General features: G+C 49.9%; 1 protein-coding gene across 1 annotated transcript in view; it reads left to right on the top strand.

Moving 5' to 3' along the window:
• LOC147118172 (capping protein, Arp2/3 and myosin-I linker protein 3-like) overlaps nucleotides 1-24,678 on the top strand; it is a 75,438-nt gene extending 50,760 nt beyond the window's left edge. Inside the window, exons 14-20 of the mRNA XM_085983669.1 lie at nucleotides 2,155-2,259; nucleotides 4,368-4,437; nucleotides 18,548-18,629; nucleotides 19,442-19,538; nucleotides 20,073-20,127; nucleotides 23,868-24,040; nucleotides 24,153-24,678. Coding sequence (XP_085839795.1) covers nucleotides 2,155-2,259; nucleotides 4,368-4,437; nucleotides 18,548-18,629; nucleotides 19,442-19,538; nucleotides 20,073-20,127; nucleotides 23,868-24,040; nucleotides 24,153-24,225 — 655 coding nt within the window. The 3' untranslated portion in view covers nucleotides 24,226-24,678. The remainder of the gene's footprint in view (nucleotides 1-2,154; nucleotides 2,260-4,367; nucleotides 4,438-18,547; nucleotides 18,630-19,441; nucleotides 19,539-20,072; nucleotides 20,128-23,867; nucleotides 24,041-24,152) is intronic.
• The last annotated feature ends 344 nt before the right edge of the window (nucleotides 24,679-25,022 follow it).

Here is a 25,022-nt window from a genome sequence, read left to right as displayed (position 1 = left end):
CCGCACCGTGGCAGAAGGGACAGTCAGTGCCTGTTGCTGATGGAAGCTTTTGTTGCTAAAGTCTTCCTCCTTTCTATTGCTGCAGCCTCGTGTTTTCTTCCAGCAGAACGACGAGGGCGGTTGCCTCTCTTTGACGCTCTTTAGTTGCTTTGGTAGTCTTGCCGCAGGGTACGATCGGACTCGTCGCCACTGTAAAGTCTGTGGGTTGTACAGTTAATAACGACACAGACTTCAGGAGTAACAAACAAACAGGTCTTTACTATTCGAAGGTCAGGGCGAATCTGCCCCAGCAATCCTGCCACAACACTTATATACTGGTGTGGTCACTGTCGGTATTACAGTATACAGAAGCCAAACAAGTAGTGCCACACCTAAAGTAGTTCCCTTAAAGGTGAACGGTTACATACAATAGTTTCCTTAAAGGTAGACGGGTACATACACTACACCCGCCATCGGGAACATCCTTCCTGCATCGAGTCTGTCTAGTCCTGTTGGAATTTTATAAGTTTCAATGAGATCCCCTCTCATTCTTCTAAACTCCAGCGAGTATAAGCCCAATTGACCCAATCTCTCCTCATACGTCATTCCTGCCATCCCAGGTATCAGCCTGGTGAATCTTCGCTGCACTCCCTGCATGGCAAGAACGTCCTTCCTCAGATATTGATATGTACTTCTTTTCAAACCCAAGAGGGTGCTGAGTCCCATTTTATCATACCCACCAGTGTTCCGTGTTTGGATTCCCACCTACTTTGATTCCCTCGTCTCTCTCTCTCTCTCTCCCCAAACCAGAATGTGGAATAATCGTTGCCGAACTCGGGAATCTCACCCACATTTACTTACAGCCATGGCCCACTGGGCAGAACTCTCGCCTCTGAGTCAGCAGTTTGTGGGTTCGAGCCCCACTCCAGAGACTTGAGCACAAAAATCTAGGCTGACACTCCCAGTGCAGTAATGAGGGAGCGCCGCACTGTCGGAGGGGCAGTACTGAGGGAGCACCGCACTGTCGGAGAGGCAGTACTGAGGGAGCACCGCACTGTCGGAGGGGCAGTACTGAGGGAGCACCGCACTGTCGGAGGGGCAGTACTGAGGGAGCACCGCACTGTCAGTGGAGCAGTACTGAGGGAGCGCCGCACTGTCGGAGGGGCAGTACTGAGGGAGGGCCGCACTGTCGGAGGGGCAGTACTGAGGGAGGGCCGCACTGTCGGAGGGGCAGTACTGAGGGAGCGCCGCACTGTCGGAGGGGCAGTACTGAGGGAGCGCCGCACTGTCGGTGGGGCAGTACTGAGGGAGCGCCGCACTGTTGGAGGGGCAGTACTGAGGGAGTGCCGCACTGTCGGAGGGGCAGTACTGAGGGGGCGCTGCACTGTCGGAGGGGCAGTACTGAGGGAGTGCTGCACTGTCGGAGGGGCGGTACTGAGGGAGCGCTGCACTGTCGGAGGGGCGGTACTGGGGGAGCGCCGCACTGTCGGAGGGGCGGTACTGAGGGAGCGCCGCACTGTCGGAGGGGCAGTACTGAGGGAGCGCTGCACTGTCAGAGGGGCAGTACTGAGGGAGCACCGCACTGTCGGAGTGGCAGTACTGAGGGAGGGCCGCACTGTCGGAGGGGCAGTACTGAGGGAGCGCCGCACTGTCGGAGGGGCAGTATTGAGGGAGGGCCGCACTGTCGGAGGGGCAGTACTGAGGGAGTGCCGCACTGTCGGAGGGGCAGTACTGAGGGAGTGCCGCACTGTCGGAGGGACAGTACTGAGGGAGCGCCGCATTGTCGGAGGGGCAGTACTGAGGGAGCGCCGCGCTGTCGGAGGGGCAGTATTGAGGGAGTGCCGCACTGTCGGAGGGGCAGTACTGAGGGAGCGTGGCATTGTCGGAGGGGCAGTACTGAGGGAGTGCCGCACTGTCGGAGGGGCAGTACTGAGGGAGCGTGGCATTGTCGGAGGGGCAGTACTGAGGGAGCGCCGCACTGTCGGAGGGGCAGTACTGAGGGAGCGCCGCACTGTCGGAGGGGCAGTACTGAGGGAGCGCCGCACTGTCGGAGGGGCAGTACTGAGGGAGTGCTGCACTGTCGGAGGGGCAGTACTGAGGGAGCGCTGCACTGTCGGAGGGGCAGTACTGGTTGTGAAAGGCGCTATATAAATGCAAGTCTTTTTCTCTCTACAGGAAGGTGAAGGAGACGCTCCCATCTTTTAAGAGCTTCTTCAGCTGCGCTTTCTCCCTCAGTTACATCAACTTCTCTGGGACAAAGCTCCCAGCCGAGGCCCTCAGGTAGGCCATGACTGAGACCTGGTTACCGAATACAGGCCCTCGGTGACCCCCAGGAATCCACTCACTGAGAGACAGGCCTAGATACTGAATACAGGCCTCAGTAACAGGCCCAGGGCTCCACTCACTGAGAGACAGGCCTAGATACTGAATACAGGCCTCACTAATAGGCCCAGGGATCCACTCACTGAGAGACAGGCCTAGATACTGAATACAGGCCTCATTAACACCCCCAGGGATCCACTCACTGAGAGACAGGCCTAGATACTGAATACAGGCCTCACTAACAGGCCCAGGGATCCTCTCACTGAGAGACAGGCCTAGATACTGAATACAGGCCTCACTAACAGGCCCAGGGATCCACTCACTGAGAGACAGGCCTAGATACTGAATACAGGCCTCATTAACAGGCCCAGGGATCCACTCACTGAGAGACAGGCCTAGATACTGAACACAGGCCTCATTAACAGGCCCAGGGATCCACTCACTGAGAGACAGGCCTAGATACTGAATACAGGCTGTGGTAAACCACTGTATTGTATATTGCCACCTCTGGGTGGCGCTGTGTATGGAGGCATGCCTCAGCTGACTCCACCCACCACTGTGTGGGTTTCGTTCAGACTTGTTCAGTCACTCACGAAGAAGCATGGTCTCTTCTTAGCTAATAAAAGCCTTATTCATCTCTTCTTTCGACTCATCATCTCTTCTTCGACTCATCACCTTTTATGAAGTAATTGATAAGCGTATCACAGGCCTCACTAATAGGCCCAGGGATCCACTCACTGAGAGACTGGCCTAGATACTGAATACAGGCCTGAGTAACACCCCCAGGGATCTACTGACTGAGAGACAGGCCTAGATACTGAATACAAGCCTCAGTAGCAGGCCCAGGGCTCCACTCACTGAGAGACAGGCCTAGATACTGAATACAGGCCTCAGTAAAAACCCCAGGGACCCACTCACTAAGAGACAGGCCTAGGTACAGAATACAGGCCTCGGTAACAGGCTCAGGGATCCACTCGCTGAAAGACAGGCCTAGATACTGAATACAGGCCTCACTAACAGGCCCAGGGATTCTTTCACTGAGACAGGCCTAGATCCCGACTACAGGTCCTCGGTAACCACCAGGAATCCACTCGCTGAGCGACAGGCCTAGATGCTGATTACAGGCCTCAGTAACAGGCCCAGGGATCCATCCACTGAGACAGGCCTAGATCCCGACTACAGGCCCTCGGTAACCACCAGGAATCCACTCTCTGAGAGACAGGCCTAGATACTGAATACAGGCCTGAGTAACACCCCCAGGGATCTACTGACTGAGAGACGGGCCTAGATACTGAATACAGGCCTCAGTAACAGGCCCAGGGCTCCACTCACTGAGAGACAGGCCTAGATACTGAATACAGGCCTCAGTAACACCCCCAGGGATCCACTCGCTGAGAGGGAGTCCGAGATACTGAATACAGGCCTCAGTAACAGGCCCAGGGATCCACTTGCTGAGAGACAGGCCTAGATACTGAATACAGGCCTCAGTAACACCCCCAGGGATCCACTCGCTGAGAGGGAGTCCTAGATACTGAATACAGGCCTCAGTAACAGGCCCAGGGATCCACTTGCTGAGAGACAGGCCTAGATACTGAATACAGGCCTCAGTAACAGGCCCAGGGATCCACTCGCTGAGAGAGAGTCCTAGATACTGAATACAGGCCTCAGTAACAGGCCCAGGGGTCCACTCACTGAGAGACAGGCCTAGATACTGAATACAGGCCTCACTAACAGGCCCAGGGATCCACTCACTGAGAGACAGGCCTAGATACTGAATGCAGGCCTCAGTAACACCCCCAGGGATCCACTCACTGAGAGACAGGTCTAGATACTGAATGCAGGCCTCAGTAACACCCCCAGGGATCCACTCGCTGAGAGACAGGTCTAGATACTGAATACAGGCCTCAGTAACAGACCCAAGGATCCACTCGCTGAGAGACAGTCCTAGATACTGAATACAGCGAATGGGCCATTGATTATTCTGTGTCTAATGCACCCGTTATTGATTCCCAACCGATTATGTGCGTTAAATTTAATCCCCTGCTTTTCTTTCTCCTCTGCCGCAGGGCCTTGTTCCAGGGACTGAATTCCAACACGCACCTCACAGGCCTTCAGCTAGACCTGAGCAACTGCGAGGTAATCCTGTACCACTGTCAGTTTATTAAAATGGCAGACAGGCCCCACCTGCGTGCGGCATTGTTGCGTCCAATTCTGGGCACCGCCCTTGAGGGAAGGATGTCAAGGCCTTGGAGAGGGTGCAGAGGAGATTGACCAGAATGGTACCAGGGATGAGGGACTTCAGTTACGTGGAGAGACTGGAGAAGCTGGGATTGTTCTCCTTAGAGCAGAGAAGGTTAAGGGGAGATTGACCAGAATGGTACCAGGGATGAGGGACTTCAGTTATGTGGAGAGACTGGAGAAGCTGGGGTTGTTCTCCTTGGAGCAGAGAAGGTTAAGAGGAGATTGACCAGAATGGTACCAGGGATGAGGGACTTCAGTTACGTGGAGAGACTGGAGAAGCTGGGGTTGTTCTCCTTAGAGCAGAGAAGGCTAAGGGGAGATTGACCAGAATGGTACCAGGGATGAGGGACTTCAGTTATGTGGCGAGACTGGAGAAGCTGGGATTGTTCTCCTTAGAGCAGAGAAGGTTAAGGGGAGATTGACCAGAATGGGACCAGGGATGAGGGACTTCAGTGATGTGCAGAGACTGGAGAAGCTGGGGTTGTTCTCCTTAGAGCAGAGAAGGTTAAGGGGAGATTTAATTGAGGTGTTCAAAATCATGAAGGGTTTAAATAGAGTAAATAAGGAGAAACTGTTTCCAGTGGCAGGAAGGTCGGTAACCAGGGGACACAGATTTAAGGTAATTGGCAAATGAACCAGAGGGGAGATGAGGAGAAATGTCTTCACACACAGGGTTGTAGAGATCAGGAACACACTGCCTGGAAGGGCGATGGAATCCTTGTTCCTGTACTCAAACCCTCTCGCTACGAAGGCCAACATACCATTTGCCTTCTTAACCGCCTGCTGCACCTGCATGCTTACCTTCAGCGACTGGTGCACAAGGACACCCAGGTCTCGTTGCACTTCCCCTTCTCCCAAATCTATTGCCATTCAGACTGGAGGGTTCCTCACCCATTGGTACGAAGGGTCGCCGAAACGCAACGATCTAACTCAGCATAGGCCGGGGGATGGAGTCCTAGATCTGGTGGTTCGGCGCTCCCCGGACGCCCCCGCCCCCCCACCGGCCCTCCCCATTCCCCCGCCCTCCACTCTCCTTAATTCGTGTGGTAATAGCAACAAACAACAACAACAACTTGTATTTATATAGCGCCTTTACCGTAGTAAAATGTCCCAAGGCGCTTCACAGGAGCGTTATAAGACAAAAAATTTGACACCGAGTCACATAAGGAGAAATTAGGGCAAGTGACCAAAAGCTTGGTCAAAGAGGTCGGTTTTAAGGAGCGTCTTAAAGGAGGAAAGCGAGGCGGAGAGGTTTAGGGAGGGATTTCCAGAGCTTGGGGCCCAGGCAACAGAAGGCACAGCCACCAAAGGTTGAGCGATTATAATCGGGGATGTTCAAGAGGGCAGAATTAGAGGAGCGCAGATATCTTGGCGGGGGGCAGTGGTTGTCGGGGCTGGTGGAGGTGACAGAGATAGGGAGGGGCGAAGCCATGGAGGGATTTGAAAACAAGGATGAGAATTTTGAAATCGAGGCGCTGCTTGACCGGGAGCCAATGTAGGTCAGCGAGCACAGGGGGTGATGGGCGAACGGGACTTGGTGCGAGTTAGGACACGGGCAGCCGAGTTTTGGATGACCTCAAGTTTACGTAGGGTGGAATGTGGGAGGCCAGCCAGGAGTGCGTTGGAATAGTCAAGTCTAGAGGTACCCAAGTCATGGATGAGGGTTTCAGCAGCGGATGAGCTGAGGCAAGGGCGGAGACGGGCGATGTTACGGAGGTTGAAGTAGGCGGTCTTAGTTATGCTGCGGATATGTGGTCGGAAGCTCATTTCAGGGTCAAATATGACACCAGGGTTGTGAACAGTGTGGTTCAGCCTCAGACAGATGTTAGGGAGAGGGATGGAGTCAGTGGCTTGGGAACGGAGTGTGTGGCGGGGACTGAAAACAATGGCTTCGGTCTTCACAATATTTAATTGGAGAAAATCTCTGCTCATCCAGGACTGGATGTCGGACAAGCAGTCTGACAATTTAGAGACTATGGAGGGCTCGAGAGAAGAGGTAGTGAGGTAGAGCTGGGTGTCGTCAGCGTACATGTGGAAACTGAGGCTGTGTTTTCGGATGATGTCGTCAAGGGGCAACATGTAGATGAGGAATAGGAGGGGGCCAAGGATAGATCTTTGGGGGACACCAGAGGTAACGATGCGGGAGCGGGAAGAGAAGCCGTTGCAGGTGATTCTCTGGCTACGATTAGATAGATAAGAATGGAACCAGGCGAGTGCAGTCCCACCCAGCTGGGCGACGGTGGAGAGGCGTTGGAGGAGGGTGGAGTGGTCAACCGTGTCAAAGGCTGCAGACAGGTCAAGAAGGATGAGGAGGGATAGTTTACCTTTGTCACAGTCACACATTATGTCAACGCAAATCGAATGTCACTATCTGAGTCAGATATCCAGGCCGAAGCTTCCGTGGTAACAGCGTGGTTATCTGGTAGGCTGCCTGTGAATGTCCTCTGAGGGCAGTGCTCGATGATGTTCCTCCGGGGTCTGATCGGGAGCTCCACAGTCGCATGATGGGGATGCTTTAATCTTCCACCTATGGAGAAGGTGTCAGCATCGATCATGACTGGTTCCGAGTCATAGCCACAGGGGGGAAAGTTCAGCGGGTTTGCGTCTCCTGTTAGCGCCGTAAGAGGGCGCTGATGGGGCGCAACGCGACTAGCGCCCGGGCGCGGCAATGTTTGCGCCGCTCGCGAAATTGACCGGGCATTTTGCGGCGACGTTAAACAATACCGCCACGATCTCCTGCGCACGCAGATCTTGACGTCAGCTGAGTGCGCAACGCCCCGGTAGCGCCCCGGACCGGATATTGAGTGGCGCCCCCTGCCTTACCGCCTGCCGCTAGCAACGACAGGTTGAGGGGAGCGTTATGCTGTCAGAAAGGGACTTGGGGGAGCGCTATTTAAAGGCGACCGCTTCCGGCCTTTTTTTGTTGGTCACATTTTTGCACCACGCATTCTGAGAGAGAGAAAGAGAGGGGTCAATTTTAACTGAGCCGTGAGGCAGGCTTTGAGGCGTGTCGGGGGTTAAAGTCGCTAAAACTGGGACCCCCCCCCCCGGCCTGGTTCCCAACCCCGAGCCATTTTAACCCAGGCGTGTCTGATGGTCCCAAATCAGTCCTGCCTCCAACAGGCGGGACTGGTCTTTAACACCCTTAATCATCAATAATTGGCCTTTATAATCCCATTTTAACCGTCCCTTGCATTTTTAACCCTTTTCCTACGTAAAACACGCCTGGCGGGGATCACGCCTGTGAAACCTGGCGGGAGCACTATTGGCTTGCTGACTATCAGCTGCAGGTCAACCATTAAAGAGGGGATTTGATCAGTCATCATTTGCAGGTGGCAGGACTTTGTTGTTTCAGGCCTGGGGCAACTTTTACCAGGCTTAATCACACCTGTGGAAGGTTAGAGCCTCACACACATCTCCAGTGTAACCTCTTGGGAAACCCCGCTCGCCACCTTCACTCAGCGCTTCCTCAACGGAGGCATATACCAGAAGCATGGGAGCCATTTATTTCCTTACCTTCTGGGCATTAGATGAGCTCGAACACGAGCCGCGGCACCAGCAGAACCAGGAACAACAGCAGCATAAGAACATAAGAACATAAGAAATAGGAGCAGGAGTAGGCCAATCGGCCCCTCGAGCCTGCTCCGCCATTCAATAAGATCATGGCTGATCTGATCCTAACCGCCAATCCACTATCACAGAACCATCTCCTGAATCTAACAGAATTAGACACACGAAATAGGAGCAGGATCAGGCTACACGGCCCCTGGGCCCGCTCCGCTACCCACAGGGCCATGACCGATCCGAACCTAGACTCATGTCCAAATTCCTGCCCGCTCCCCGTAACCCTTAATTCCCTTTACTTCTAGGAAACTGTCTATTTCTGTTTTAAATTTATGTAATGATGTAGCTTCTACAGCTTTTTGGGGCAGCATATTCCATGGACCTACCACCCTCTGAGTGAAGTAGTTCCTCCTCATCTCAGTTTTGAAAGAGCAGCCCCTTATTCTAAGACTATGCCCCCTAGTTCTAGTTTCACCCATCATCGGGAACATTCTCCCCGCATCCACCCGATCCAACCCCTTCACAATCTTATATGTTTCAATAAGATCGCCTCTCATTCTTCTGAACTCCAATGAGTAGAGTCCCAATCTACTCAACCTCTCCTCATATGCCCATCCCCTCATCCCCAGGATTAACCGAGTGAACCTTCTTTGTACTGACTCGAGAGCAAGTATGTCTTTTCTTAAGTATGGACACCAAAACTGTATGCAATATTCCAGGTGCGGTCTCACCAATACCTTGTACAACTGAAGCAATAACGCCCTATTTTTATATTCTATCCCCCTAGCAATAAAAGCCAACATTCCATTGGCCTTCTTAATCACTTGCTGCACCTGCATACTAACCTTTTGAGTTTCGTGCACCAGGACCCCCAGATCCCTTTGTACTTCAGTACTTTCCAGTTTCTTGCCATTAAGATAATAACTTGCTCTACGATTTTTCCTGCCAAAGTGCATAACCTCACACTTTCCAGTATTGTATTGCATCTGCCAAATCTCTGCCCACTTACTTAGCAACAGGAGCGCCAGGCTGCTGCTCACCCACCTGAAGCTGCACAGGCCAGAAGGGGTCAGCGATTGGAAGTGGCTTGAGAGCACCTTGCTGCGCTTTAGGGGGCCATGGGGACCCGTATCTGCACTGGCAGTCCTACTCAGAAGGACTTCCATGAAGGTCTGGTTTCTCTGTTCAATAGATGCCCATCGCTCCTCAAGAGATGTCATTCTATTATGAACACTCACCATGTTTTCCATACCCTGGCGACTTATCTCCTCCACGGAGGTTGCCATCCTTTCCGTGGTGATACGTTCATGCGCCAATGACTCCACAAAGGCTCTGCTCATGTTCGCTATGGACTCCTCCATTCGCTCCACACTCACATCAACCCTGGAGACAAAACCTGCCAGAGATTGGAGGGTAGCTAATGTTACCCCACTATTCAAAAAAGGTGGTAGAGAAAAAGCGGGGAATTACAGACCGGTAAGCCTGACATCGGTAGTGGAGAAAATGCTAGAGTCCATTATAAAAGATGTAATAACAGAGCACTTGGAAAACAGTGACAGGATCGGACAAAGTCAACATGGATTTACAAAAGTTAAATCATGCTTGACTAATCTACTGGAATTTTTTGAGGATGTAACTGGTAAAATAGATAAGGGAGAACCAGTGGATGTGGTGTATTTGGACTTTCAGAAGGCTTTCGATAAGGTCCCACATAAGAGATTAGCGTGCAAAATTAAGGCACATGGGATTGGGGGCAAGGTATTGACTTGGATAGAGAACTGGTTGGCGGACAGAAAGCAAAGAGTTGGAATAAACGGGTCGTTTTCTGAGTGGCAGGCACTGACTAGTGGGGTACCGCAAGGGTCGGTCCTAGGACCCCAGCTGTTCACAATATATATTAATGATCTGGACGAGGGAATTGGATGTAATATCTCCAAATTTGCAGATGACACAAAGCTGGGTGGGCGTGTGTGCTGTGAGGAGGATGTCGCGAAACTCCAGTATGATTTGGACAGGTTGGGTGATTGGGCAGAAACATGGCAAATGCACTATAATGTGGATAAATGTGAGGTTATCCACTTTGGTGGCAAAAACAGGAAGGCAGATTATTATTTGAATGGCAATAGATTGGGAGAAGGGGAAGTGCAAAGAGATTGGGTGTTCTTGTGCACCAGTCGCTGAAGGTAAGCATGCAGGTGCAGCAGGCGGTTAAGAAGGCAAATGGTATGTTGGCCTTCGTAGCAAGAGTGTTCGAGTACAGGAACAAGGATGTCTTGCTGCAGTTGTACAGGGCCTTGGTGAGACCACACCTTGAGTATTGTGTGCAGTTTTGGTCGCCTTACCTGAGGAAGGACGTTCTTGCCATGGACGGAGTGCAGCGAAGATTCACCAGGCTGATACCTGGGATGGCAGGAATGACGTATGAGGAGAGATTGTGTCGATTGGGCTTATACTCACTGGAGTTTAGAAGATTGAGAGGGGATCTCATCGAAACCTATAAAATTCTGTCAGGCCTGGACAGACTAGATGCAGGAAGGATGTTTTTGATCGCCGGGGAGTCCAGAACCAGGGGTCACAGTCTAAGGATAAGGGGTAAGCCATTTAAGACAGAAATGAGGAGGAATTTCTTCACCCAGAGAGTGGTGAACCTGTGGAATTCTCTACCACAGAAGGCAGTGGAGGTCAATTCATTAAATATATTCAAGAAAGAGTTGGATATATTTCTTAAGGCTAAAGGGATCAAGGGATATGGGGAGAAGGCAGGGACAGGGTACTGAATTTAGATGATCAGCCATGATCTCATTGAATGGCGGAGCAGGCTCGAGGGGCCGAATGGCCTACTCCTGCTCCTATCTTCTATGTTTCTTCTATGTTTCTATGACTCCTGCATCTGTTCCTGGAGTTCCAGCCCCGCTGATCTTATGGATGGGCCCGGAGGCAGAGGGTCGACATGCAGCGGAGCTGAGCTGGGAGAGCCCAGCGCCCTCCGACTAGGACTCTCCACTGCTGTCCCTGTCTCCACAATCTGCTGATGCTCACTTGTGAGCTGTGATACACCAGGTGACAACACTACTCTATGTCCCGAAGGTCCCACCGAGGTGTGAGTGTCTGCGCTGGTGCTGGGTGCGCTGAATTCTGCTGACGCTGCGCCCTCCGAGGTTGCAGCTTCCTCTGAGGAGTCTGGATGTTCAGGCTCTTCCTCCTGGCTAGTGGGGACAGGTGCTTGCGATGGTCCTGTGGGGAAGTAAAGGAAAGAGTCAGCGATGTGAGGTAAAGGTTGCATGCACATTGCATATTGCAGATGATCATAAGTCCATCTGTTAGAGCTTCAGAATCATTATCAGCCACTCATGCAATGTCAATGAGAGAGATGGAAAACTATTCTGTCACCAGCTTGCTGTGATGCGCCTGTCTGTCCGTCCCCCAGTTGCGCATCTTCCTCCACTCCCACGATCTCCAGGGCCGCCTCCTCCCAGGGGGTGAGCTGGGCTACTGAGGGTGGCCCTCCTCCTGTCCTCGCTCTTTCTCGCTTATTGTGAGCTCTCTTTTCCTGCAATGAGGGAGACAAGTGGAGGTTGAGTGAGAATGAAGCAGTGAGTGTAGAGAATCCATAGCATAAGAACATAAGAAATAGGAGCAGGAGTAGGCCAATCGGCCCCTCGAGCCTGCTCCGCCATTCAATAAGATCATGGCTGATCTGATCCTAACCTCAAATCTTCTATCACTCTCCATCCCACCCGAACCCATGTGATCTCCCGGGAGAGGCGAAAAACCAGATAAAGACCCAATGGCCAATTTGGGAGAAAAAAATCTGGGAAATTCCTCTCCGACCCATCTAGGCGATCAAAATTCTTCCAGGAGATCACTCTGTCCCTATATTTTCTACAGTACTTACCTTCTGTAAAGGCGATCTCCACCCCAGCCAGGAACAGGAATAAAACCATCTCCTGAAATCTAACAGAATTAGAACACAGTAGGAGCAGAACCAGGCTACACGGCCCCTGGGCCCACTCCACTACCCACAGGGCCATGACCATTCCGAACCTAGACTCATGTCCAATTTCCTGCCCGCTCCCCGTAACCCTTAATCCCCTTTACTTCTAGGAAACTATCTATTTCTGTTTTAAATTTATTTAATGATGTAGCTTCCACAGCTTTCTGGGGCAGCAAATTCCACAAACCTACCACTCTCTGAGTGAAGAAGTTTCTCCTCATCTCAGTTTTGAAAGAGCAGCCCCTTATTTTAAGATTATGCCCCCTAGTTCTAGTTTCACCCATCATTGGGAACATCCTCACCGCATCCACCCGATCAAGCCCCTTCACAATCTTATATGTTTCAATAAGATCGCCTCTCATTCTTCTGAACTCCAATGAGTAGAGTCCCAATCTACTCAACCTCTCCTCATATGATGCTTAAAAGGAGACAAAGATGGAGTGAGGTGGCAAGACCAAGGGCTCTCCCTGTGTGTTGTCAGTTGTTTTCATAGCATCGCAGTGATAGGGAGTGTGAGGGCTGCATAGTCGAATAGTTAGGTGAATGTTACCATAAAGAGAGAGGGAATGGGTAAGGGTGCAGGGATGTCAGTGTCGAGTGAGATGTGGAGGAAGAGATTGCTAAAGCTGAGTGCTGGTGAGGAGAGGCAATGGGGATCAGATTGAGGGTGATGGGAAAGTCATACTCACTCTTCCAGTGCGCAGAAGGTCATGAAACCTCTTCCTGCACTGAAGCCAGGTTCTGCGGGTTATCGACAAAGAGTTGACCTCCTGGGCCACCTGGATCCACACAGCCTTGGTCTGCTGGGGAGGCTTCTTCCTCCCTGAAGAAGGGAAGAGCACCTCTTTATTGGCTCTTGCTCCCTCAACTAAAGCCTGCAGGGCGACGTCATCAAACCTGGGAGCAGACCCAGGTCTCTCGCTGGTCATTCTACCTCCAGGTCCCTCTAGCATGAAAGGCCAAAAGGTTGGCAGTCTGCAGAAGAAGCAAGGCTTGTTGCAGACCTTAAATGCAGCAGCAATGATGACGTCATCGGAGACGACTTTCAGATTTGAAAAACTAATTGGGCCATGGGTTCCCACACGCTGGAACTCAATTGCCCACTTAAGTTAAAATCGCATCATTCTCCCAGATCGATTTAGAATCGGGTGGCTAACACAAAAAGCGGATGACACGACCCCAGCCCACGCCAGTAACAAAATCCAGCCCCTAGAGTCATAGAGTTATACAGCACAGAAAGAGGCCCTTCGGCCCATCATGTCCGCGCCGGCCATCAAGCCCTGTCTATTCTAATCCCATTTTCCAGCACTTGGTCCGTAGCCTTGTATGCTGTGGCGTTTCAAGTGCTCATCTAAATACTTGAATGTTGTGAGGGTTCCTGCCTCTACCACCCTTTCAGGCAGTGAGTTCCAGATTCCAACCACCCTCTGGGTGAAAAGGTTTTCCCTCAAATCCCCTCTAAACCTCCTGCCCCCTTACCTTGAAACTATGCACCCTGGTTATTGACCCCTCTACTAAGGGGGAAAGTTCCTTTCTATCTACCCGATCTATGCCCCTCATAATTTTGTACACCTCAATCAGGTCCCCCCTCAGCCTTCTCTGCTCTAAGGAAAACAACCCCAGCCTGTCCAGTCTCTCTTCATAGCCGAGGCGGTCGATAGTTGTCCACTGTTTGCGAGGGAGGTTTGATTCTTATAGTATAGTATATTTTGGATTTCCAAAAGGCATTTGATAAGGTGCCACATAAAAGGTTATTACACAAGATTCGGGCTCATGGGGTAGGAAGGTAATATAGTAGCATGGATAGAGGATTGGTTAATGGGCAGAAAACAGAGAGTAGGGATAAACGGATCTTTTTCAAGTTGGCAGGCTGTAACTAGTGGGGTGCCGCAAGGATCAGTGTTGGGGCCTCAGCTATTTACAATCTATATTAATGACCTAGATGAAGAGACCACGTGTAATAAATTTAAAACAGAAATAGACAGTTTCCTAGAAGTAAAGGGAATTAAGGGTTACGGGGAGCGGGCAGGAAATTGGACATGAGTCTAGGTTCGGATCGGACATGGCCCTGTGGGTAGCGGAGCGGGCCCAGGGGCCGTGTAGCCTGGTTCTGTTCCTACTTCTTGTGTCTAATTCTGTTAGATTCAGGAGATGGTTTTATTCCTGTTCCTGGCTGGGGTGGAGATTGCCTTTACAGAAGGTAAGTACTGTAGAAAATATAGGGACAGAGTAATCTCCTGGAAGAGTTTCGATCGCCTAGATGGGTCGGAGAGGAATTTCCCAGATTTTTTCTCCCAAATTGGCCATTGGGTTTTTTATCTGGTTTTTCGCCTCTCCCGGGAGATCACATGGGTTCGGGTGGGATGGAGAGTGATAGAAGATTTGAGGTTAGGATCAGATCAGCCATGATCTTATTGAATGGTGGAGCAGGCTCGAGGGGCCGATTGGCCTACTCCTGCTCCTATTTCTTATGTTCTTATGTAAGTTTCCTGATGATACAAAGCTAGGTGGGAAAATAAGCTGTGAGGAAAACACAAAGGGGTCAATTTTCATTGACCCGTGGAGTCGGGATTGGAGGCGTGCGGGGGGTTAAAGTCCCGAATTCGGGGGTCCCGACACCATCCCGCCCCCCAATCCGCCTCCATGCCAGTTTCAAAGGAGGCGGGTGCCCGCCCCGCACTGGGACCCGCCTCCCCGAGGCGGGAAGAGATTAGCGCCAATTAACTGCCTGTTAACAGGTAGTTAACAGGCAGTTTTTAGCCTAATCCCTATTTTTAAACTTGAACTGTGGGATTCCCGACGGCTACAAACCACGCCAAGTTAGAGGAGTCGGGCCGTCGGGTTGAAGGACTTGGAGGGGTCGAGATGTCAGTGTTCAGGTGAGTGATGTGTGCATGAGTGCAAAGGTAAGTGTGTTTGGTGTGTGTAAAGTGTGTGAAGAAGTTTAAATTACCTGTACTTACCTTTACAGCCTTCCTTCCTCTCGGTTTCAGGAGTCCATCATCTCACCGGCACAGAAAGCAGAATGGCTGCGATCTGTCAAAAGTGACAGCCTGCAGCTTTCTGTGCCGGTGAGATTTCTAACTGAGTCTGTGTAGAAGGACTCAGGTTAGAAGTAAGACTGTCAGTGTTTGACAGCTTCAAGCAGCTGTGAAACGCTGATATTGTGAGGGGGCTTGATCGGGTGGATGCGGTGAGGATGTTTCCACTGATGGGTGAGACTAGAACTAGGGGGCATAATCTTAGAATAAGGGGCTGCCCTTTCAAAACTGAGATGAGGAGAAACTTCTTCACTCAGAGGGTAGTAAATCTATGGAATTTGCTACTCCAGAGAGCTGCGGAAGCTGCAACATTAAATAAATTTAAAATGGAGATAGACAGTTTCCTAGCAGATAAGGGAATTAGGGGTTACGGGGAGCGGGCAGGGAAGTGGACGTGAGTCTAGATTCAGATCAGCCATGATCCTATTGAATGGCGGAGCAGGCCCGAGGGGCCGTATGGCCTACTCCTGCTCCTACTTCTTATGTTCTTATTTCATCTGTCAAAACCTCTTGACAGATGAAATTTCAGCCTGTGACGTCACCTGTTGCCGGGTGGCCCTTAATTGGCCTGCTGAGCCCCGCTGGGCGGGCTCAACAAGGTCAATCAAGTTAACATCGCGTGGATTGGCCTCATCTCGATGGAGGCGGGACTACAACCCCGAAAGTTGTAGTCCCGCCTCCTTCCCGACTTCTGAATGAAAATCACCCCCAAAGACTCTGCAAAGGGATATAGATAGACTGAGTGAGTGGGCAGTAAGGTGGCAGATAGAGTATAATGTGGGGAAATGTGAGGTTATTCACTTTGGTAGGAAGAATAGAAAAACAGAATATTTTTAAAATGGTGAGAAACTTTCAAATGTTGGTGTTCAGAGAGATTTGGGTGTCCTCGTGCAAGAAACACAGAAAGTGAGCATGCAGGTACAGCAAGCAATAAGGGAGGCAAATGGCCTGTTGGCCTTTATTGCAAGGGGGTTGGAGTATAAGAGTAAGGAAGTCTTGCTCCAATTGTACAGGGCCTTGGTGAGACCACTCCTGGAGTACTGTGCACAGTTTGGGTCTCCTTATCTAAGGAAGGATATACTTGCCTTGGAGGCGGTGCAACGAAGGTTCACTGGATTGATTCCTGGGAGGAGAGGGCTGTCCTATGATGAGAGATTATGTAGAATAGAAACATAGAAACATAGAAGATAGGAGCAGGAGGAGGCCATTCGGCCCCTCGAGCCTGCTCCGCCATTCAATGAGACCATGGCTGATCATCCAAATTCAGTACCCTGTCCCTGCCTTCTCCCCATATCCCTTGATCCCTTTAGACTTAAGAAATATATCCAACTCCTTTTTGAATATATTTAATGAACTGGCCTCCACTGCCCTCTGTGGCAGAGAATTCCACAGGTTCACCACTCTCTGGGTGAAAAAATTCCTCCACATCTCTGTCCTAAATGGCTTACCCCTTATCCTTAGACTGTGACCCCTGGTTCTGGACTCCCCCAACCATCGGGAACATCCTTCCTGCATCTAGTCTGTCCAGGCCTGACAGAATTTTATAGGTTTCGATGAGATCCCCTCTCAATCTTCTAAACTCCAGCGAGTATAAGCCCAATCGACACAATCTCTCCTCATACGTCATTCCTGCCATCCCAGGCATCAGCCTGGTGAATCTTCGCTGCACTCCCTCCATGGCAAGAACGTCCTTCCTCAGGCCTATACTCTCTGGAGTTTAGGAGAATGAGAGGTGATCTCAGAATCACAGAAATCACAGAAACCACACAGTGCAGATAGAGGCCATTTCGGCCCATCGAGCCTGCACCGACACATATCCCACCCGCTCCCCGTAACCCCTACACCAACACATATCCCACCCTATCCCCGTAACCCCATGTATTTAATCCCCCTAACACTAAGCGTCAATTTATCATAGCCAATCAACCTAACCCGCACATCTTTGGACTGTGGGAGGAAACCGGAGCACCCGGAGTAAACCCACGCAAACACGGGGAGAATGTGCAAACTCCACACAGACAGTCACCCGAGGCCGGATTCGAACCCGGGTCCCTGGCGCTGTGAGGCAACAGTGCTAACCACTATGCCACCGTGCTCATTGAAACATATAAGATTCTGAGGGGGATTGACAGGGTAGAGGCCGAGAGGTTGTTTCCCCCTGGCTGGAGTGTCTAGAACTAGGGGTCACAGTCTCAGGATAAGGGGTCGGCCATTTAAGACTGAGATGAGGAGGAATTTCTTCACTCAGAGGGTTGTGAATCTTTGGAATTCTCTGCCCCAGAGGGCTGTGAATGCTGAGTCTTTGAGTATATTCAAGGCCGAGATCGATAGATTTTTGGACTCTAGGGGAATCGAGGGATATGGAGATCGGGCGGGCGAGTGGAGTTGAGGTTGATGATCAGCCATGATCTTATTGAATGGCGGAGCAGGCCCGAGGGGCTGTATGGCCTACTCCTGCTGTTACTTCTTGGCCCAGAAATTCGGGTCGGAGGCTTCCCGTGGGTGCAAGCCTCCGACCTGCACTTACCTAGCGCGCCGGCACGTTGAGCTGTGGGCCCGCGTGGGATTCTGATCCTGGGCCTCCTCCAACTGCCGGCGCGCAGTGCGTGTGTATCCCAGAGGCGCAGTTAGTTGGAAGCATCCCCTGGGATCACGTGGGCCATGGAGAGCCAATGGTAGCAGGGAATCTCTATTCATAGATTTGACAGGAAGCCCTGTCAAATCTATGAATGCAATTCAGCCCCATAACATAACTAAAACTTCAAATAATTTTTTTTTAATCGCATTTTTAAAATAACTATAAATTACATAAAATAACTATTTTAAACAATAATTTAAATTTTGAAAAAATTAATTACAGGGGCTAAAAATAAACTAAAGTATTTAAAAATAATAAACCTGTGGAAAAAATGTTTTAATTTTACTTAATTCACCACTTACCTTGTTAAAAGCAGGCCTTGCGACTGCTTTTTATAAGCGTAGCTGCTGGAGACTTACCGTCCCGGAGAAACCTGCAAAAAAACGGAAGTTCCAGGCGTACGCGCTGCCTCTCCGGCGCACGCGTTCGACCTGTGATCCCCTTCCTTTAAGGGAGCGGAAGTTCCGGTTTCCCGCGCATGCGCAGTGCGTGCACGAAACCGGCACTTTCGTTGGGCCTCCGCGTGAGTACCCAGCGCGGACTCACCCGTGGGGACCCGAAGTTCTGGCAAACTTTATGTCTATATGTGTGGTCTTACCAGGGCCCTATATAATTGCAGTAAGGCACCTTTACTCTTGCTTGATGGGTGTTGAGGTGGAATTTCGAGGTCTTTTACAGGGTTGGCCGAAGTCGCCATCGGCGGAAGTTGGCCTCCATCCTCTGTGAATCACCGGTCCAGTACTAACCCGTCGCTCTCTCCTGTTCCAGTTGCGGTCGAGCGGTGCCCTGGTAATCCAGGAGAACATCTGGGAGGTTGGGACCATCAGCAGCCTGGATATATCGGACAACGGTGAGTGCGGGGGGTGGGGGGGGGGGGTCGAGTGTGACAGGGGGATGCGTGACAGGAAATGCTTGGATTCGGGGTTTTTTTGGGGAGGGGAGAGGTGATAATCCTGGGACGTTCCTTCGGCATTCTGCAGCCTGAGATGTTTACATGTGATGCCCATTACAGCAAGCAAATGGCATGTTGGCCTTTATTGCTCGAGGGATTGCAAGAGTAAGGAAGTCTTGCTACAATTGTACAGGGCCTTGGTGAGACCACACCTGGAGTACTGGGCACAGTTCTGGTCTCCTTATCTGAGGAAGGACATACTTGCCTTAGTGGGAGGTTCACTAAGATAGATCCCTGGGATAAGAGGGTTGTCCTATGATGAGAGATTGAGTAGATTGGGCCGATGCTCTCTGAAGTTTAGAAGAATGAGAGGTGACCTCATTGAAACATACAAGATTCTGAGGGGGATTGACAGGGTAGACGCTGAGAGATTGTTTCCCCCTGGCTGGAGAGTCTAGAACTAGGGGATCACAGTCTCAGGATAAAGGGTCTGAGATGAGGAGGAATTTCTTCACTCAGAGGGTTGTGAATCTTTGGAATTCTCTGCCCCAGAGGGCTGTGAATGCTGAGTCTTTGAGTATATTCAAGGCTGAGATCGATAGATTGTTGGACTCTCGGGGATTCGAGGGATATGGAGATCGGGCGGGAAAGTGGAGTTGAGGTCAATGATCAGCCCTGATCTCATTGAATGGCGGAGCAGGCTCGAGGGCCCGTACGGCCTACTCCTGCTCCTAATTCTTAGGCTATTATGTTGTTATGTTATCTCCTAGGGTTTGACTCGGATATGTTGACCCTGCTCCCAGCTCTGTCCAAGAATAAATCCATCCGACACCTGTCCATCGGCAAGAACTTCAACGTCAAGTCCAAGTGAGTAACCTTCAACTTGCGTCTTCTCTCTTACTCACGCTCTTCCCCCTGCACACACCCCCACCCCGCACCAACCTCCCACCTTGCACCCTCCGTAACCATCCGCTTATCTGAAACTCCGCTACCTGTGTCCTAACTCGCGCCAAGTCCCGCTCACCTATCACCCCCCTGTGCTCGTAGACCTGCATTGGCTCACGGTCCGGCAACGCCTCGATTTTTAAAATTCTGCCCCATCCTCCTGTTCAAACCCCTCCCTATCTCTGTAACCTCCTCCAGCCCCGACAACCCTCCGAGATATCTGCGCTCCTCCAATTCAGGCCACCGATTTTCCATCGCTCTACCATTGACGGCCGTGCCTTCAGCTGCCTGGGCCCCGAGCTCTGGAATTCCCTCCCTAAACCTCTCCGCCTCGCGACCTCTCCTCCTTTAAGATGCTCCTTAAACCCTACCTCTGTGACCAAGCCTTTGGCCGCCTGTCTTAATACCTCCTTATGTGGCTCTCACCTCTCATTATCCTCTCTCTCTCTATTCCAGGATGCTCGATGAGATTCTGCAAGCGACGGTTCAACTCTTTCAGGATGAAGATTGTGTAAGATTTATCCTCTCATCCCTCTTTCTCTCTCTCTCCTTCTCTGTCTCTCTCTCTCTCTCTCTGTCTCTCTCTCTCTCTCTCTCACTGTCTCTCTCTCTGTCTCTCTCTCTCTGTCTCTCTCTCTCTGTCTCTCTCTCTGTCTCTCTCTCTCTGTCTCTCTGTCTCTGTCTCTCTGTCTCTGTCTCTCTCTCTCTCTGTCTCTCTCTCTGTCTCTCTCTCTGTCTCTTTCTCTCTCTGTCTCTTTCTCTCTCTGTCTCTCTCTCTCTCACTGTCTCTCTCTCTCTCTGTCTCTCTCACTCTCTCTTTCTCTCCATCTCTCTCTCTCTCTCTATCTCTCTCTTTCTCTCCTTTCTCTCCGTCTCTCTCTCTCTCTATCTCTCTCTCTCTCTGTCTCTCTCCCCTCTTGTATTGATTTCTTTGTGGGTTCAATGACGAGGCATTTATGAAAGAGAATGTCTTTTAATCTAAAGTCTGTTCAACTCTTTATACAGCATTTACAGGAGACATCATGCTAGTGATGCATCTAGAACGAAACTGAAACTAAACTGGACTGCCTTGCTTGTCTCCGTCACATGCCCTCTGCTGGTCAGGCACAAGCAATCAATACATGCAAACATGCTGTTAAGGCATCATAATCAAACAGGCAAATACCATCTCTATTTGCTGATATCATTACATCTCCTTTTCTTAAAACAAAAGTATTTTACTTTTAACTAACAACATGTTTTCTTTGTATTAATCTGCATTTTAACTGTAACACTTAATGAACTTACATTATCATTATCATGATCAAGTTTTTTAACCTTGCTTTGTGTGTTCACATGAAATATGTCAATACACTAGAACTTGAAGAAAGAATAAGATAACATTACTTCCTTCTATAACAATAGTCCTTAAATTTGCTCAATGAGTCTCTCAGGAGGCTTCACGTGTCTTGAGGATTTTCTGATTGATTGTCCTTGAATCTGAGTTGTTGCCTCAGATGATTGGTTCTCAGCTGTGTGATCAGGTTGTTCAACAATATCAGTCTCTTGACCTGCTGTGGCTGGTCCCATGAGAAGATCTTGACGATTTCTTCTCAGAACAGCACCCTCATCTGTCTGAATGGTGTATGATCTTGGTTGAACTTCACTCAGGACCGTTCCCTTCTGAGTCCATATGTTGTTTTGTCTTTCAACCTTACTTGGTCACCAGTGTGGAGTTCAGGTAGGTTTTGTGTTGCTCTGTCATAGTAGTACTTTTGCTTTTCTTTCTGTTGCTCTTTGAACTTCCTCGCTTTCTCCCCTCTTTTGTTTTCAGGAGGTTCTCCGGGATGGGTAGGTTTGACCTTAGCCGACGTCCCATCAGGAGTTGGGCTGGTGACTTACCACACTCGAGTGGCGTTGTGCGGTATACAAGCATGCTTTGGTAGAAGTCAGTTCCACTGTCTTTTGCCTTGTACATCAGTCTTTTCACTGTGTTTGCGGGCTCTCCTGGGTCAACAGCTCTGGACAATGTGTCTGCTGTATACATCAGCTTACCCGGTGTGTACGCAACATTCAGTTCATCATAGACTGTCTCTCCTTCGCTTTCCACAACGAGGACTCTCTTTACCAGGTTCAGTCTCTCACAGGCTTTTAAACCTAGTATGGCTTGCACATCCTTTGGCACCACGATTAATGCTAGCGTGTGCTCTCTGTCCTTGTGTGTCACTTTGACAATGCATCTTCCTTTCACTGGTATATCAGTACCTGAGTATCCTGTCACTTTCACTTTGATTCCATGTATCTTTGGTCTGGGTCTAATTTTCTTAAAATCGTCTCTGATATCACATTAACTTGTGCTCCAGTATCCAATTTAAATGGAATGTGTATGCCATTCACTTTTAGTGTCAACATCCAGTCTCTTTTTTCTTCTTTGTTTTCAGACACAACATCTACATTGAACTCCTCTATCTCGCTCTCATCTACTGTATGGACCTTGCTTTGTTGCACTTGGTTCTTGCAGCAACGGGCATGATGGTTGTTCTTGTTGCAACTATTACATTTTTACCATATGCTGGACACTTTTTTGGTGGATGCTGTGTACCGCATCGACTACATGACTTTCGGTTGCCCCTTTCATTTTTGTTCGCTGGCCACGCCTCTTTTTTCACATTGGTGCTCTTTTTGTTAAACGGTTTGTGTCCGTTCATTCTCACTGCATCCACGTTGCAGCTACTGTCACTGAACAGCTCCTTTGCCTGCGACTTCACAGTCTCTGTAGCCCTACACAGTGCTATGGCTTTTCCCAGGTCTAGATCTTGCTCTCTTAGCAGTCTTTCCCTTAGACCATTATCTGGAATACCACACACCAGTCTGTCTTTTATCAGCGAGTCTGTCAGTCCCCCAAATTCACATGATTTGCTTCTGTTTCTCAGTTCAGTCACATACTGATCAATAGTCTCTCCTGTTTTCTGTACACATGTGAAAAATATGTGCCTCTCAAATGTCACGTTATGTTTAGGTATGCAGTAGGCCTCAAACTGTTCCATTATTTTATCTAGTTTCATTTTGTCTCCATCAGCAGCGAATGTGAAGTTATTGTACACCTCCAGCGCTTCATCACCCACGACATGTAAGAACAGTGACGATTTCTTTTTATTACTTTTCTCGTCAGCTCCGATTGCCGCTAAATACAACCCTAACGTTGTTTGAGTCTCCTCCAATTTTCAGCCACATTACCTGTCAACTGAAGCGTCGCCGGTGGGTGTAAACCTTCCATTTTTCACTTCGTTAGCTATTCTCCAATGGTAAGCAACGATGTTCTCTTTTGGCTTGCTAATTTGTGAGAGCTGATTTAACTTCAGATTTTTCTCTTCATCTCTTCAATCACTTCTGACACCATGTATTGATTTCTTTGTGGGTTCAATGACGAGACATTTATGAAAGAGAATGTCTTTTAATCTAAAGTCTGTTCAACTCTTTATACAGCATTTACAGGAGACATCATGCTAGTGATGCATCTAGAACGAAACTGAAACTAAACTGAACTGCCTTGCTTGTCTCTGTCACATGCCCTCTGCTGGTCAGGCACAAGCAATCAATACATGCAAACATGCTGTTAAGACATCATAATCGAACAGGCAAATACCATCTCTATTTGCTAATGTAATTACACCTCTCTCTCTCTCTCTGTCTCTCTCTCCCCCTCTCTCTGTCTCTCTTTCCGCCTCTCTCTCTCTCTCTCTGTCTCTCTCTCTCTCTCTTTCTCTTCCGTCTCTCTCTCCTCTCCTCTCTCCCCCTGTCTCTGTCTCTCTCTCTCTCCTCTCTCTGTCTCTCCGTCCGTCTCTCTCTCTCTCTCTGTCTCTCTCTCTCTTTCTCTCCGTCTCTCGCTCTCTCTCTTTCTCTCTCCATCTCTCCCTCTCACTCCCTTTGGGACCTCAATGTCCTGGGCTAGGAAGGGGAAGAAAGTCATCCTACTGATCGCGACCCAGTGACCCCCGCCCCGTGTGCTGTGGGGGTGGGGGTTGGGGTAGGGACAGGATCGAGGCTCGGCTGCGAACCTTCCTCTCTAGGACGAACATTCTGCCCACAATCACCCTCTGGCTTCACCCACGAAGAATTGATGAGTCAAATGTGGGAGGAGGGAGGGGGGGGAACTATTCGACTGTGGAGCACTGCACCCCAGCGATCGGGGTGGGGTGGGTTGTTTGCTGTGAACTCAAGCTTTGCCCTTTAACCTCCTGCCCTCTTACCCCCTCACCCCCCCCCCCGCAGTCCCTCCAGTCTCTCTCCATCGCCAACTCCAAGTTGAAGACTCGATGCAGTGTCATCATTAACGCGCTGGGGAGCAACACCTGCCTGACCAAGGTCGACCTCAGCGGCAACGCGATGAATGACATCGGGGCGAAGATGCTGGCCAAAGCTCTGCAGATCAACACCACTCTCAGGTACGGCGGGGGGGCCGCGGGGGGCCCCGGGGGCTGCGGGGGGCCGCAGGGGGAGGGCACGCGGAACATAAGATGGCCGCTCAACGGTCTCCTCCTCTGCTTTTGTCCTCAGAACTGTCAGCTGGGATCGCAACAACACCACAGCCGTTGGCTTCCTGGATGTGGCGCGGGCGTTGCAGAAGTAGGTGATGTCGAGGGGAGTATTGATCGGTTATCAACCGGTTATTGATTGAGTATTGATCGGGTATTGATTGAGTATTGATCGGGTATCGACCGGTTACTGATTGAGTATTGATCGGGTATTGATTGAGCATTGATTGGGTATTGATTGAGTATTGATCGGGTATTGATTGGGTATTGATTGGGTATTGATTGAGTATTGATTGGGTATTGATTGAGTACTGATTGGGTATTCATCAGGCATTGATTGTGTATTGATTGTGTATTGATTGGGAATTGATTGAACACTGATTAGGTATTCATCAGGTATTGATTGAGTATTGATCAGTTATTGATTGTGTATTGATCGGGTATTGATTGTGTATTGATTGGGTATTCATCAGGTATTGATTGAGTATTGATCGGGTATTGATTGAGTATTGATCGGGTATTGATTGAGTACTGATTGGGCATTCATCCAGTATTGATTGTGTATCGATCGGGTATTGATTGAGTATTGATTGGGTATCGACCGGGTATTGATTGAGTATTGATCGGGTATTGATGGAGTATTGATCAGGTATTGATCGGGTATTGATTGAGAATTGATCGGGTGTTGATTCAGTATTGATTCGGTATTGATTGGGTATTGATTGGGTATTGATTGGGTATTGATCAGGTATTGATTATCGATCGGGTATTGGTTGAGTATTGATCGGGTATTGATTGAGTATTGATCGGTGAGTGTCGATCAAGGAGTGTCGGTCGGGGAGTGTCGGTCGGGGAGTGTCTCCCTGTCTGTCTGTCTGTCTCTCTCTGTGGA

The sequence above is a fragment of the Somniosus microcephalus genome, chromosome 4 (genome assembly GCF_052327205.1).
Source record: "Somniosus microcephalus isolate GS21.2 chromosome 4, FLI_Smic_1.0, whole genome shotgun sequence".
Classification (NCBI taxonomy): Eukaryota; Metazoa; Chordata; class Chondrichthyes; order Squaliformes; family Somniosidae; genus Somniosus; species Somniosus microcephalus.
This window is presented reverse-complemented; position numbering and strand designations above follow the sequence as displayed.